At 27.2% G+C, this 16,241-nt stretch overlaps 2 protein-coding genes and 2 non-coding genes across 6 annotated transcripts; all 4 read right to left on the reverse strand.

Moving 5' to 3' along the window:
* Positions 1–1,359: 1,359 nt before the first annotated feature.
* Positions 1,360–3,568, reverse strand: LOC118440801 (baculoviral IAP repeat-containing protein 8). Of its 2 annotated transcripts, none has more exons than XM_035864382.2 (4): positions 3,422–3,568; positions 3,102–3,320; positions 1,863–2,653; positions 1,360–1,777 (listed from the first exon to the last, which is right to left on the reverse strand). In XM_035864382.2, the coding sequence occupies exons 3-4, from the start codon at positions 2,637–2,639 to the stop codon at positions 1,433–1,435; spliced, it is 1,122 nt and encodes a 373-aa protein (XP_035720275.2). In that variant the 5' UTR covers positions 2,640–2,653; positions 3,102–3,320; positions 3,422–3,568; the 3' UTR covers positions 1,360–1,432. The 2 variants fall into 2 exon arrangements, with proteins under 2 accessions (XP_035720275.2, XP_035720274.2); XM_035864381.2 differs by having other exon boundaries at positions 1,863–2,797.
* Positions 3,569–4,944: 1,376 nt separating this feature from the next.
* Positions 4,945–11,669, reverse strand: LOC118440796 (apoptosome protein Dark). Of its 2 annotated transcripts, none has more exons than XM_035864357.2 (14): positions 11,574–11,669; positions 11,126–11,376; positions 10,865–11,030; positions 10,505–10,633; positions 10,071–10,415; positions 9,727–9,962; positions 9,516–9,645; positions 8,356–9,426; positions 8,234–8,283; positions 7,680–8,142; positions 7,488–7,558; positions 7,047–7,377; positions 6,573–6,977; positions 4,945–6,476 (listed from the first exon to the last, which is right to left on the reverse strand). In XM_035864357.2, the coding sequence occupies exons 2-14, from the start codon at positions 11,311–11,313 to the stop codon at positions 5,958–5,960; spliced, it is 4,104 nt and encodes a 1,367-aa protein (XP_035720250.2). In that variant the 5' UTR covers positions 11,314–11,376; positions 11,574–11,669; the 3' UTR covers positions 4,945–5,957. The 2 variants fall into 2 exon arrangements, with proteins under 2 accessions (XP_035720250.2, XP_035720249.2); XM_035864356.2 differs by having other exon boundaries at positions 10,505–10,642.
* Positions 11,670–13,305: 1,636 nt separating this feature from the next.
* Positions 13,306–13,377, reverse strand: TRNAG-UCC (transfer RNA glycine (anticodon UCC)). The gene has a single exon. It is a non-coding gene; the product is annotated as a tRNA-Gly (tRNA).
* Positions 13,378–13,468: 91 nt separating this feature from the next.
* Positions 13,469–13,540, reverse strand: TRNAG-UCC (transfer RNA glycine (anticodon UCC)). Its single transcript has one exon. It is a non-coding gene; the product is annotated as a tRNA-Gly (tRNA).
* Between the last annotated feature and the right edge of the window lie 2,701 nt (positions 13,541–16,241).

Genomic DNA, 16,241 nt, shown 5'->3' on the forward strand with positions numbered 1-16,241 from the left:
ACCCCCGCCCTGATTCTTACTCGTTCGCTCGCTCGCTCTTTCTCCCCACCCCTTCCCACTCAATATTACATATCCTAGGTCGTAACCTTAAAGGCGATCGCGCAATAAGAGCATAAACTCGTACGATATTTATTCATCCGCTTTGCTCTATAATCGAGATTTCCGTGTGGCAAAATTCTTTAGAAAATATCACTTCGGAATATCCAATTGTCCTATAGTTTAAATTTCTTTTATCCTTCTTATAACACCCTACGTTATTTCTTCTTTTTTTTTTTTCTTGTCTTTTTTCCTTTGATGAACAATTATTTTCTTAATCGTATTATCTTCGTTTTTTAATTTCTATTTGTTTCTATTCTTTTCTTTATTTATATCTCTTTCTAATTCGTATTTTAAGGTAAATATGTTTTTATTTCTTGAATAAAAAATGTCTTCTAGAAAAGACAATATTAATACTCGCTGTGATATCGAGTTAGTTGATAGCCGGAAGGTTTGATTATAATCTGTACATCTTGTGACGCGATGTACAATTCATGTTTTCAGATTATATAATAACATTTTGCTTTGAATAAAATTATTTGTTAGATTATAAACAATAAAAAAAAATTACGATTCGTTGTTATCTGTTTTAAGTATACGTGTTCAAATAAATAAAATGGGGTATCGTCTATTTACTAATTGATTAGAAACGAAGTATCAATGATTGACCTTGTTGCCTACGTCATACTGGCACTGGCCTAGAGTTTAGAATTAGAAACACCGTTGCGTGCCAAGCTGTATCACGCTTTGGGCGAGGCTTTCAATAAATAACTTGTTTTATCGCATGCCATATTGTTCAATAACATCATCGTTTCCGTGCTTACTGGACAATGGACTAATACAGATATATAGCAGTATGATTCGTGTCATCTAAAGTACGTAGATAAAAAATTTTAATATATCTTTAATATTAGTTAATAAATTTGTATCTAAACTAATTTGAATAATATCATTTATTTGTTTTTCTTTTTCTTGTGTTCGTTATCAGAAAATGTATAAACGATCTGCCAAAGTTTTTTAACAAATAAATCATGAAATCATGAAATCATGAATTTTAGACTATAGTATAAATGCAACGTATGTTAGATTACATGATATACTGTAAAACACACTCATCATACATTTGTATATTTACATCTTACAATTTAAAATGTATCCAACATTAAAACGGAACATACTATTTGATGAAGTAGTATGAGTTTCTGTTAAGATCCATGTAATTAAATTGTCATTAATTTTCTTTTTGCACCTATTCACAGTATTATTTGTTGGAATGCATAAAGAAAAAAAAAAAAAGAAAAAAAAAGAAAAAACAAATGTTGATAAGTATTAAGTGTTGTTAATTTCCAAAAAAGAGGAGCTATTGTTCTCATGATTTATACAAATATTTTATAGATTATGAAAGAATAGCTCTTAAGGTCAATGTTACGGGTTGCCGACAAACTGCACACGTTGTCATGGCAGGTGCACATTTAACACATGTAACCATGTGTCTACAAGGTAAGAATACTACTCCTAGTTCTGCATCATAACAGATTTTACATAATCTTGCATCGTCTATAGATTTATGTGCCTTTGCACCATGGAAATTTTCTTTACTGGAACTTGACCTAGAATTTAAATTATCTGTATCATTTTCCTCAGAATTATTATCAGAGTTTTCTTGTTTTGTGCCTTTGAAATCCGCTGAAGACGATTGAATCTTTTGAATGAAATTTGGTAAATTCATCTGCATTGTTTCCTAAATAAAATATAATGAAAAATTAATTCAAAATTATTATTTTTAAAGAAAATTTTTTTTCTGTAAATAATTCTTAAAAATATACCTCCTTGGACGACGCTGCTTTCTCTTGTTCTTTTATCATATTCACATAATCTTGTCCTTTTACCATTAAAAGGTAATAACATTTAGAAAACCATTTGGCATGTTGTTCCCAAGGATCATCATGTGGCTCCCAATCTTTCAAACCTTCGCCACAATGATAACATAAAGTTTGATCGCCTTTTCCTGTATAGAAAAATCCAGCGTTTGCTAATTGATCTTTCTTCTGTGGCATTGATTTAGGCCATGTATCAAAAGTACGCAGTCTAGCATCATAGCTTATATATTCTGGATGTACTGGTGACTTTGGCTTTTCAAGACCTAAAGATGCTAACTTAGTGGTACTTGGTAATAGTAATTCAAAAGAAGACATTGCATCACATTCGTTCTGAACAGATCCATTTTGAAATGGTCTATCACGTAATTCGCAAACATCTTCAGTATTTGATCTTGATACTGACATTGTGTTAGTATCTACATCAATAGGTACATTACCACACGGTACATTTTTAACAAAACGGCATGTTTGCGAATGCTTTATATGGTCTACCACAGAAACACTTTGTTCCCATTGATGTATCTCTACTCGACACTCGAAGCATCTCACTGTATCAGCTTCACCCACATAGTAAAAGCCAGCTGTTGCAAGTCTTTTTGGTTCTATAAATGTAATAGGCCAATTCTCAAAGCTCTGCAATCTAACCAATTCAAATCGATAATCTGGATTATCAACTTCGTCTACTCCTGGCTCTAATGACAATTGTGGTGGTACTGATGACATTACGTGTGGATTTTCTGAAGATTTGAATGACATTGAATTGTTTGAGAAATCTGCATGTTCAATAACATCTGTCATACTTGTTATTAACTTTTTAACTGTTTATTTTTAATTTATGTTTATTATTAATTTAAGATCTTCAAATTTTTGAAGACTCAAATCTATAAAGGAAAAAAATTACATATTTTTTATCAATCCAAAGTATACTATATAAACGATTTATGCAACAGCTAAGAAAAAGAAAGTATACTAACGAATTTCCTGCTTTCTATTATACGTTAAATTAAACACAAACTCAACTGCATCTAAATAATCTACATAAATATTCTCAATATATATATATACATACATACATATATATATATGTGTGTGTATATATATATATATTATTTCGTCCAAATTGAAAAAAAATGTTACGAGTATTAACAATTTCTTTGTAAACAAAGAGAATAGCTACCAACGTACCAATTTATTGTTTTGTTTACTTCTTGTTCTATTTCCTTTCTTACGATGAGAAGTGTAGTTTAAAAAAATCAGAAAACACTTGTGTACTTCTTTATTCGTATCTTTTCTGTCGATTAGTCCACTTCTTGTGAAGGATGATTAATGTGTGTTGATATATAATAAAAAGAGAGTAGAAAAACCAGAACAGCAGTTTTCTTGAACTTTCAGGTACTTTTTTGTCTACGAAATTGAAGAAATTTAATCAGCTACGTATTATTTTATATTTAATTATATATGTATAATAACGTTATTAAATATTTTGAAGAAATAAAAATACGTACAAAAAGAAAGAAAACTTTTCTTCAGTTAATATTATAAACCACACTAGGAACAAAGCTTCTATGCACTCCACGATGGTGGAAGGGAGAAAGAAAGAGAGGGATAGGAGGGACGACAAGTTCAGACAGGAACCGCGAGTTTAAATTACGCTTGCGTTGTCTACTCGCAGCGCTGGTGTCAATACAAAAGAAATAAACATTTCTATGACCTGATTCTCTCAACTATCAAAAATATATCCACAAAAGAATCATTTTTTGAATAATTTCTTAATACTGGATCAAAAACAAAATTTATATTTTAGTTAAGAATTAAAAGAGGAATGTCTGGTTTTGAAAATAAAATAATTTTGAGCAGGAATCGGATGAATTTATTTGAATATAATATTGTCAAGTCTTATAATTGTATAAAAATGGCATGTTTAATAATTAAATACTTCTTAAATCAGTAAACATATCTGTTATGCATTTTCTAATCCATTAAAATATATAAGTTAATCCATTAAAAGATTCATTAATGTATATTATCGATTCGTTAAAATATATAAATTTCAAAAAGATATGTTTACTTTACAAATCATCGTTACGACATTGCGATTATTAAACAGAAACTATACCATTATGCTTAATATTAATCTTTTTTGTCTTCTCGTTAAATTATAATACATGAAATATATGCGCATGTGTATATGTATATAAGGCACATATAAAAAACAGTGATCACTTTCAAAAATCAGTACATTTTTTAGAATTACACATATTATTGTAGAGATCAATCTTTCAAAATTTTTTATTTTAGTAACTTAAATATCTATAACGGTCTTATCTATAAAGATCTTATAAAATTACTTATAAATGTATATATAAATGTAGAAAAATTTCATTTTGATTATTCATAAAACATTCTTGATTAATTATTTATCAGGAAAAAAATATACTATAAAATAATAATAAATCTTACTATATAATTATATATTGCACTTATCATTTTTTTTTTTTTTTTTTTTTTTTTATAGTATTGGGTTGATGTAAAAGTTCATGTCACTGTTTATATAAAAATTAAAGAAAAATTTTATTCGCTATTTTTAGTAAATTAATTAATTATTCATCAACCCAACATATGCAATATTTGAAAATAGGTAAAAATTGATCTATCAATCTCGAATATCATAATAATAAAATAATATATAATTATTATTAATAATTATTTATAGAAATAATGTAATAGTTTATAAAAAGGACAAATTTCTTAAATATATATAGAGCTATTCGAAGAAATTTGGTCCATTTATGGTAACATAAATTTCATAATAAAATATAAAAAATATGTTAATATATATACATATATATACAGATACATATATATATGTGTCTGTATATATATATGTAAATATATACACATACATATATATACAGATATATATACAGATATATATATATATATATATATATATATATATATATATGTATATATATATACAAATATGTATATATATATATATATATTTGTTCAAATTCATAAAATATTAATAGTAATAGGTAATCTTTTAATATATAGAATAATGTTCCGGAACAAAAGTATTAATATAATAATATTGCAATATTGGAAATAATAGAGAAATAGAACACATATAGTTAGAATAATAAATAAATTTTACACATTGAATATGCAAAGATAAGTACAAAACTGTACGTATAAAACACATTTCATGTGTTAAATATTTTTAAAAATATTAATATATACAGGGTGAAATACAAGAACCTAACGATTTTTAAATGTTTTATAAAGAGACTTAATATTGTTATTTTTGTTTTGATAAAAGTCTTTGTTTTCCATATAACAAGGGCAACAATGTTATGGTGATCTTTCATATCCTGCTTGTTTACCCGATTTAACGTTATTGGATTATCTTTACAAAATTGTATTGTTCTCTATGACCCATCAATATTTAAAATGATAAGTAGAATTATTAAAATTAAAAAATTGAATTATTTTCTATTAACATGAAAAAAATAAATAAAAGATTCAAAACTTAAGGCATTATTTCATTAAAAAAATCTTTAGATTCTTGTGTCTCACTCTATATATCACATATTTATAATAGAACTAAGTGATAATGAAAATTCTTATTTCTTTAATACAAAATAGGAATTGTTCTTTTTTTCTTTCCTTATAATAAGTTAAATGCAATTGGCAATGACGTTAACATTCTTATAAGTAATACAAGTTTGTATAAAGTTTTTTTGTTAGAAACTTACATAGTAATAAATGCAAGTTAATACAGAATTATTCTCGTAAACGCAAATATTGAAATGCTGTTCATATAAACTATCTTAATATTTAAAATTTTCAAAAATTCTAAAAGAGAAAGAGAGCAATTATTTCATTAATGAAATAATAACTTTATATTATTCCCTAGCTATAATTAAACTCATTAATGTTTTCAAATATTAACAGCACCTATCATTATTATAAAATGATATGTAAATGCAACATTGCACCACTGTATGTAACAAATTTATATCATTGCTCTATGATATACTAAGAATAGGCAAATAGTTTGAATGTACTCACAGACCCATAGATGTCCACTGTAACAAATTTACTAAAGTCTGCAGATATACATACTTTTGGAATACAACTTGGTGGTAATTCAAGAGCGCGCAATAATTCTGACTTTTTACCATCTCTTCCTACTTTATATTTCCAATATGAAGATGTATTTCCAATTTGATTGGAATTTTCATTTCTTTGAAATATTTCAATTGATGAATTTGACAATGGAATGCGTGTATCCGTATTGAAGCATTCAGGTAATAAGAAATTGGAATCTGTACTAACAGAAGGTGTACTGATGCTGTGGAGAATTCCTTTACGACTTCGACGTTGTTTTTGTGTACCGTGATTGTTTAGTTGAATGTTCCACCAAGCTAATTCATCTACATTTACTGATAATAACAGAGGAACTTCTGCAGTGACTGGACCCCAATTTAATTGAGTAATAGCACTAGTATGAAAATAGAGTGTTCGCATAATCTTTTTTTCTTCTATATCGATTATCTAGAAATATATACAATTTTTATATTTCTTATAGGAGAAAAAATACGGTAATTTATAAAATACGTTTTATACATATTTATCAATATTTAGACTTACTGTAATATTTCCAGTTTTAAATCCGATTGCCAAATATTTTTGATCTTGTGAGATATCACAGTACGTTGGTTTATCCCTAAACGATTCTTTATGGTATAATTCTATTTTTATGCATGGAGGTGTTACAATATCGTCTTCTTGCAGATTATATAAAAATAAGTGTTGGTTTTCACTTAACAAAGCTAAAAATTGTTTTCTACAACTAAAGCAACTAAAATAGATGTTTGCATTTTTATTATCAACCGTTGCTTTACTTATTATTGTCCATTTGGTGCCACTAATATTATAAAGAATTATAACACCATTTTGTGTTACTGTTATAATATATTCGTTATGAACTTCATGAATTGAAATAATACATCCTGCATTTTCTATCAAATATGCTATTTTATTATTCTTCCAAATCTATTAATAAAAAGATATTGTTTAGTAGAAGAATTAATTCAAATTGTGGACATATTTAAATACACTTACCCTCAAAGTATCACTTGTCTCTCTGCATATGATAACCTCATCATTTTCAATTCTTATAAATTTTATAAACTTTGCACTTTCAGATAACTTCAATATATTGGTAGTTGTCTTACTTTCTACATCAAATAATGTGACCATACCTTTATCCGTTATATAAACAAGTTTTTTACCATTAGGAGAAAGTCTTAAACTTATTATGTCCCCATCAATAGGACTGGATTCTGCTATTATTTCATTGCCAAATAATATTACAACTGAATTTGTATGTGTCGTTTTTGCAATTACATCCTCTTCTCCAAATGATTGTACAAGAGCATCAAATAGAAGACTTCTAAATGAAATAATGAGACAATAAATAATTAATTACTGTTTAAATTTAATAAGATAATAATAAATATTATAAGCTGAAAATATGTTTTTACAGAATAAGTCTTCTTATACCTGACTTCAGTGGATGCTTCTTCAATGGGTAACTTCCATTTATGCAATAAATTGTTTTCATTACCGCAAATCTAGACAAAAATATATTTAAATAGATAATATATATTAAATATACATATATCTTGAATTATTATAAACATTTCTTATTCTTTCAAAATGTTTCTGATTTATTAATTAAATATTATTACTTACATAATGATAACCTTCATCCTTTAACCAATATGTATCTAAAGATGTCACGCGGCTTTTATATGCCGTGATAGGATGAAATCCACCATCTAATTTCCATACATTCACGAGTCCTTCTGAATCAGCTAACACTAAATAAAGGCCATCATATGTTATGGAAGCACAGACATAGATTGTTTTATCATTTTCTGCCTTTTTCTGTTTTTCATAATTACGTATGTAATCAGTAATCGGACAAAACCACTTTACATGAATGGCTTTCTTTTCAGTAACAATAATTAATGAATTGTCATGTTCTGGAACGTTGTGAAAAAAGATGACCTTTTGTTTTAATAGTACTGGATTATATTGTGAACTATAAGTGTATTCATTATTATCTTTTCTATAAGTTACAAGAAAACCACACGATAAATCCATTGTATGCAACAGAGAACTTTTTGTTGTAAATGTGATATATCTGAGGTAACTGTAAGTAAATTTTATTTAAAAAATTAGTAAGTGTGATTTATATTATAAAAGGAAATTATTTATATATAAACATATAATGTATTACTTACTTGTTGTTGTGTTTAGCAGATGTTAGAACATTTCCAGCTTTATCCCAAACCTGTAAAAGTATAAAATAAATAAAAAGAATTATTCTCAATATTACAGATAATATAATTATTAAATCATATACCTGAATTGTTCCTTTATCAGTGCATGCAGCAATACGTTTATCGTCATGTCCGAATGTAACATCTAATATAATCTCATTTTCTATTGACAATCTTTTTATACTATTATGTCCATCGTTTGCATAAATATTTTTCCAAAATATTTGCTTCTGTTTTGGACTTTGGATATTTTTATCCCATTTATTAAAATAATTATGTAACGTAAAAAGTTCGACAACACCTTTACATAAAGTTAAAAAGAGTTCTCCATCTCCAGAGACTACTATCTTTTCGATTATACTTTCCTTTTCATATACTTTATATATTATTTGTCGCTTATGTTCAGAATTCCATTGTATTATTTCGCCAGTTTTATTTCCAATTAAAATTACTTCCGGGTCATCAGTAAAACACGTTGTATATGTATCTGTATAAACTTCTTCACTTTGTGTTATACTAGTTTGTTGCAATTTCGTACTGTGAGATAAGTATAAATTGTTGATTCTTTTCTTAACTAAATTTTTTGCAGTTTCCATCACATAACCAGAATGAGAATAATTCATGGCAATCTGTACCAAGTCTAAACATTTCTTTCTTCTGTGTTTGGATATATTACTAGCTTGTTCTTGTAAGAATTGTTCTATGTCTTTCACCTTTGTATTATAACTTTCATTATTATAATATGTTATATATTTTCTATATTTGTTAAAATCAATTAATAAATCACATAAACCTGTGTGATTTATCTTTGCTTCAAGAAAATTGAAGTCTAAATAGAGTTTGGGAAATTCTTCATGCAAATTAGCGAGATCTAAATGATGACCAATATAGGAGTAACTGTAATTATCATTTGGCAGTTTAGAGAAATCATTATTGCAATTTTTACGATACTTTTCAATAAAGCATTTGTGCATTTTTGTAAGTTCCTCTTTCCCTAATTTTCTTTTTAAGTGGCACAATAAGAGATCATGTACTCCATATATATAGTAGTTCAAGTTATCATTCCATTTCATAACTGCAAGGGATTTATGGCAAAATTCTAACATTATTTCTCCAACTTCGAATACATTACATGACCAAAGAACTTCTAAAGTCTATTATAAAAAAGAAAATACAAATATATTAATTACATAATTGTATTTCATGTTATAATAATATTGTTGTAAAAGATTCATTGTTTTACCTTTGGTGTTATATTCACATCTTCACTAAAAATTGCTAACTGTTCATAACAGGTTTTTAAATTTAACGGTAAACGTTCGATAAACATGTTAAATACAGCTTCTTGCTTTTCCAAGAACTTCGTTATTACCCTTAACAAAAAAACTATATTTAGCAATAAATATCTTTGGAATTTTGTTTCATTTCTGTTGCTTTCTAATCAAAATACTTACATATTATTCGTATCTTTATTTTGTATACAGTTTAGATAATATTTCCATCTATCATCATGTATTTTCATATCATTCTTAAATTCTTCAAAATGAGCAGAAAACATAGCTATAAGTAATGGCATACCTTTGCACTCTTTATGAATTAACTGTGCTTCTACAGGAAGTTTATCTATATCAGTATCTAATACTTTAGCAAATAAACCTAAAGTTTCTGTTTCCGTAAAACCATCATTCATCTAAAAATAAATATGAAAGGAAATATTGTAAAACATATATTATAAATATTATAAAACTGTCTTAAGACAATTTTAATCTTTTATTACATTAATATAATATTATATTACTTGTATTATAATTCCTCTTCTTTCATCCAAAACATCTAGATCAGTAGTAATTATAAGAGTTTTGCATTTAAAATCAAACGCATTCACAATATTCTTATCATAAACATCTTCTAACACCAATAAAGCATTATGGTTTTCTTTCTTATTAAAATGATTTGATAAAAAAACTTTAAAAAGTTCACTGTCTAATGATTCAGTTAATGATTCAGGATTTCTTATACGATGATAAAGTCCATTTAATTGTTTCGTTATTTCTTCATCGATAAACTGTTCGTATCCATATTTATCGTCATGTTTATATTTGCATCTTTTATCATGTCCAAATTTAAGCCAATAAATTTTATTCTAAAAACAAAAATAATCTTATATAAAAATCTTAACAATTTTTATTTATTTATTTTAAATAATTTATTGGATTGATAAGTTCTTCTTACATGAAACAAATCTTCTGCTAGTTTTGTGTCATTTAAAGTACTAGCTGTTAAGCATGATTTACCAAATCCTTTCATTCCATGTAGAATGAGATACTCATTCGGTTTTAATTTCTTTAATTCTTCTGTTAACTTTTTCATCTGTGTAAGATTTTTTGACATTAAAGATTACTAATTATTGACACTATATAATGTGATATTTTAGAATATTAAAGAATTTACATTAATCAATAATTAAACTTACATAAATGTTTCCAAAGTGTATATATTAAAATGAAGTGAAGTAAGCATGATTAGAAAATGATTAAAATAATATATTAATATAATAAATTGTAAACTTTTTTATAACTATTTTCAACATACCTTTCCATCTCTAACAATTGTTAACGATGACATGGGTGGAAGAATTGGAGATTCAGCAGAATTCTTACCAGTCTTTTTTGATTCTAATTCATCCATACCATCGCTGAGCCATCTATAATGATGCTTTAAAGATTCACGGAAAGCATTAAATGCATTTGGTCCCCGTCTTATAAATAAAAATTGTATCATGTTAAAATTAGCAAAAAGAAGGGGGAAGAAAAAGAAAAAAGAAGAACTTTTAAATATAACAATAAAACTTACTTTGGAAGGATATCTAATAAACGTTCTGCCATATTTCTAAGACTAGTATCAGATTCAATGTATTTCACATCTTCTTCTTTTAAAATATAGTTACCTGCTAATACAGATACTATTCCATTACGTACATCCATATCATCCACTATTTTATCTCGTAATTGTATTAAAATATGTTGATGCAATTTCTCCATTTTAAAATATATTTATTTTTAAATATTTAACTGTATATAATATTGTAATGTATTCCTTGGTCTCTAAAAATATGTGTGACAAAAAATACAATTAAATTAAAGAACAAAAAAATTGTTCACAATACGCACAATAAAACTTTTCATAAACGCACAATAATTAATAAAAATAATATAATATTAGTATCAATTATAAGGAAAATATTTAAACCAGGAAATGAAAATGAAGAAAATGAAAAAAGGAAATAACATGTCTCACATACTTTTCCCTTTGTGGGCACTTGTCTACAATCTTATCGAATTTATCATAGTCTTTGTTCACAAGTTCACAAAACTACTATACCGCTCATTGGAAGAACGCTACTGAGAATCACAAATGGAATCTGCACGTACAGAACCTGTTCAGTGTTGCCATGTTTCTTCTATATAAAGTTGCATCTGATTGGTTTAAAACTGTCGTAAGATTCGCGCCATCGATTGTTTCCAAGGGCTCTAAGTAAACTCTTCTTTCTTTTTTTTTTTATGTACATAAAAACAAAAATGTAAACAAATATACATTTTAAATAGCAGTATAAAATAAATAGTTAAATTTCATTTTAACGAAAGAGGAAAAAATTTATCGTTCACGTATCTGATATAGCTTATTTTATGATGAGTGAAGAGAGATATCTCATATTTTATACGTCCCTGAGAATATCCCGTTATGATGATTTCGTAAAACGAATTTATTAGAGATTCCGTCATATTTTGGCCCATCACAAAAAGATGTATTTTTTTTGTTTCAGTTGACTCATACAAATCAATATGGCGGAAAAATAAATATTATTTTCAATATATTTAATAACTTTATGGCCATGATATTTCGTACGAGTCACATTATTTATATATCTATTAAATGTATATTTAAAAAAAATTATTATAATATATTATTATATTATAATAATTTTTTTTTTATAATATATTATTATTTATATTATTATTATTTTTTTTATAATATATTATAATATATTATTATTTTTATTATAATATATTATTATATTATTATAACAAAAATATAATTTTTTAAATTTCTATAATATTTATATTAAATTGTAAAACACTAAGTAACAAATAAAACATTAAAGAGAAAAAGAAAAGAAAGTGACTAAGAGGCTCAGGTTCGATTATTAACACTTTATCGACCGCTAGCCTATTAATCGGCTTTTCGATTGCCAATGCTTATCGACCGATAGCCTATTAATCGGTTTTTAGCTATCGATGGGTTTCGTCCAGTGGAATTTATTGTTTTGTTAGTAGGTGTATATTAACCTCTCCATATTCTTACGAATTATAATATTTTTATTTTTTACCGATTACAATGGATAAAGATTCGTTCAGATGAATGATAAACACAAAAACAATAAGCACAACACAATGAATAGCGAAAATTTTGTCGGTACTGGGAACAAATGTGCGCGCGACTAAGCCGGTCCTTAATGAGTGGCAGCCTCAACCACAACCGGTCGATAAAGTGTTAATATTTGTTTTTTTGTTTACACTAATTAAATATAATTATTAAATAAATGAATGTTATTATATTTGATAAAAAACAATATCAGACATATAATATAATTAAAACGTAAAATTTGATATATATTCTCTGCATTATTATTATTATTTGAAAATGAAAAAAGAAGAAAAAAAATTATGCATTGTATGCATTCACATTTAAATTATAACAATTATAACAGTAAAATATAACATACAGAACCATACATAACATACACACAAACATTTTCTTTTAAATCGATATTTCTTTAAAGAAAGTAACGACATGGAAAATATTTTTGAGATGTTACTATGCAATGCAGCCATGAATATGTTATAAAAATGATTTATCTTTTTCATAAAAGAATTTTTATTAAAATCAAAGAGAAATGGAAAGAAAATACTTATTTCTATGATTTATTTTCAGAAATAAAAAATATCTACAAAATATATTGATAAAAAAAATTCTGCGATGGCCGGGAATCGAACCCGGATCAACTGCTTGGAAGGCAACTATGCTAACCATTACACCACCATCGCAATTGGTAATTCGAATTATTTGATATTATAAATATTTGGTAAATGTCTCAAATATTGGAAAAAGGTAAGAGGAAAAAAAAATATATGCATCTGCGATGGCCGGGAATCGAACCCGGATCAACTGCTTGGAAGGCAACTATGCTAACCATTACACCACCATCGCAGATATGAGAGCACATTCTTTAAATAGGTAAATATACATATTAGATCATACGAATAAAGGGAAGAAAAATAGGAAGAAAAATCGATTAAAATAAAAATCTTAGAATGATCAAATAAAATCAAATTCAAAAGTATCGCTTTAAAAGTATCTATATTATTAATACGCAAAGTTGAGAACGGATATCGCGAAAGAGAATATATATGTTTTTATCAACTCTGTTAATCTCTTTATTCTAGATTGTAAATTGTCTTTGACTAGATTGTAAGTTGTCTATGAGTCACACAGATATATAGAGAACGCATATTTACATTATTAGTATATTTTATCTATATAAAATATAATAATAATTGTAAAAACGTTTAATTTTCATTACAATGATAAGATTATCAAATAACAATGTGTGGAACAAAAAAAAATATGTATGTATGTATGTATGTATGTATGTATGTATGTATGTGTGTGTGTGTGTATATATATATACAGATAATTACAAGAAGTTATTTATTACAGGTAATTACAAGAATGTAGGCGAATTAGTGATTGCCAAATTCAAATATTCAAATATTCCAATTGTATTGGAAATAATAGTAAATGCATTTTGAATACATTTACGAAGTTCGTCTTCTGTTTCTATCGTCTTTTTTTTAAATCAACTCTTGCGTGATCCCATAAATAAAAGTCCAAAGACATTATGTCAGATGATCTAAGAACTCAACTGACTATTGGAAAATTATTAATTCGAAGAATGTAAATAAATCATACATATCTTTAAAAGCATATATCTTTTCAATAAAACATTTTTGGAGATAAGTTTATATGAACTTTTTTCAATCATTTATACGTAGTATATGTTTGGTCCCATGCTTTTTGGACAGCCTGTATATATACACACACACATATGCGTATTAAAGGTTTTGGACGGATCGAACAATTGGCGATTAGTTTGTCGGGCGTACGATTTTATCCTTCATTTGACCGTAACCATCGGCCATTGATTTCGGAAAAGCAATGAACACACATGCCGCATTGTTTCCTGCACACCAATTTAGGGGCATTATCCAGGGGGAAATAATGCATATACCATCCGCTTTTCAAAGCTTCGCATCTCGCTAGGCAACTATGGTTCATCCGGAAAAATGAAAAAAGTTTCTCTAGTCCAACCACTGTCGGTCGCGAACATTTATTAAACAACCGGCAAACATTTCGAGTTATAGAATAACGTACGAAACACGTTCATATCAAGTCAACAAAGTGAGATAAGTTTTATGATTTTCTATGATTTATGAAATTCAGATCGCAGTGGCGTAATTTTAAATAAATGAAAATAAATATTAACCTTGTTGATATCGATTTTACGTGTGAAACTCGGTCGTTGTCGGTGATATTATTATGATAATGTTCCACTCGGTCCTTTCATTGTCAATTCGACGCAGGTGTACAATGTATTTAGGAATTTTCTATGGTGTTACGATCCGATCATACGATCATGGAAATAATCGATGAAAATTTGATTAACTTTGAACAACGTCGCTTACACCGATCTATATTATTAACCATCGGAACATCGTTTATTTCCATGACTAATTTGTCGCGTGTCTTTACTATATACATATATGTATGTGTGTGTGTGTGTGTGTCACGTTGCTTTACTATATATATATATATATATATATATATATATATACATACAAGCGAATGTTAGTGCACGCTCTATCAAAATTTATGTCGCTTTCGTGATACGTTCTCGTTATTCGAAGATCTTTCTCTCTTTCTCTTTCTCTCTTTCTCTCTCTCTCTCTCTCTGTCTCTTTCTCTCTTTCTCTCTTTCTCTCTCTCTCTCTCTCTCTGTCTCTTTCTCTTTTTCTCTTTCTCTTTCTCTTTCTCCTTATCTCTATATATCTTTAGTTCTTGGTATCTGTACATATGCGTATGCTTTCGTAATTCCGATATTCTCGAATCTTCTACTATTATTATATATTATCGATTGGCAACGATTAATCACACATTTTATCTTCGAATTAAATTATTGTCATATGATAGATGAGGCATAGACGGAAGTTCGTTGCCAAATATCGTTGACAAACATTGATTGACAAACATCGTTGATGTTAACATATATAATTTTTTAGGTTTAATATGATATCGTCATCGTCTTTAATGATATAAACGATGAACTTGTTTCACACAACGAATCGATCATCTTCTTCGATATGCGCAGACACACACTTACTCTTATACACGTACACATCATAACTTTCGTACGTGCTCGATATCCCGTGCAACGCATCACAGCTAATACGAACAATTATACTGATACGTTCGTTTTCCCCTTTATTCCCTTTGTTGTAAAAAAAAAAAAAAGAAATCTCATTAGGCGCGTTGTGTAAATTACGAACTCGCTGATCAGACTAGATGCACTTATCTTCGGATTTGCATATTGCGTGTAAGTACCTTGACTCGTCTCTTTCCGTATTGCAGAAAAGTATGAAGGGTTACATAAGCGTAGGCACGAGTCTTTTCTACGTTGACTATTTTTTATTAACGAATCAAATAATTTAAAATATATGTTTTTCTCATTGAAAACTTTGACTTAAATTTAAACATTTTATTAAAATGCATCTTTTATATATTTCTACGAATTAAATTGTACATAAGGTTATACTTCATAGATTCTTTACGAAATGTTTTATACTAGATCTCA

The sequence above is a fragment of the Vespa mandarinia genome, chromosome 6, assembly GCF_050613455.1.
Source record: "Vespa mandarinia isolate Hongniang chromosome 6, ASM5061345v1, whole genome shotgun sequence".
Taxonomy (NCBI): Eukaryota; Metazoa; Arthropoda; class Insecta; order Hymenoptera; family Vespidae; genus Vespa; species Vespa mandarinia.

What these genes read in the sequence shown, in the direction of transcription:
- LOC118440801 (XM_035864381.2), bottom strand. Translation starts at nt 2,714, where the DNA reads ATGACAGATGTTATTGAACATGCAGATTTCTCAAACAATTCAATGTCA. An exon ending in AAGCAGCGTCGTCCAAGGAG is followed by an intron (nt 1,778 to 1,862) that starts GTATATTTTTAA and finishes TATTTTATTTAG; the next exon opens with GAAACAATGCAGATGAATTT.
- LOC118440796 (XM_035864356.2), bottom strand. Translation starts at nt 11,313, where the DNA reads ATGGAGAAATTGCATCAACATATTTTAATACAATTACGAGATAAAATA. An exon ending in CAATTGTTAGAGATGGAAAG is followed by an intron (nt 10,643 to 10,864) that starts GTATGTTGAAAA and finishes AATCTTACACAG; the next exon opens with ATGAAAAAGTTAACAGAAGA. An exon ending in GAAGAGGAATTATAATACAA is followed by an intron (nt 9,963 to 10,070) that starts GTAATATAATAT and finishes ATTTATTTTTAG; the next exon opens with ATGAATGATGGTTTTACGGA.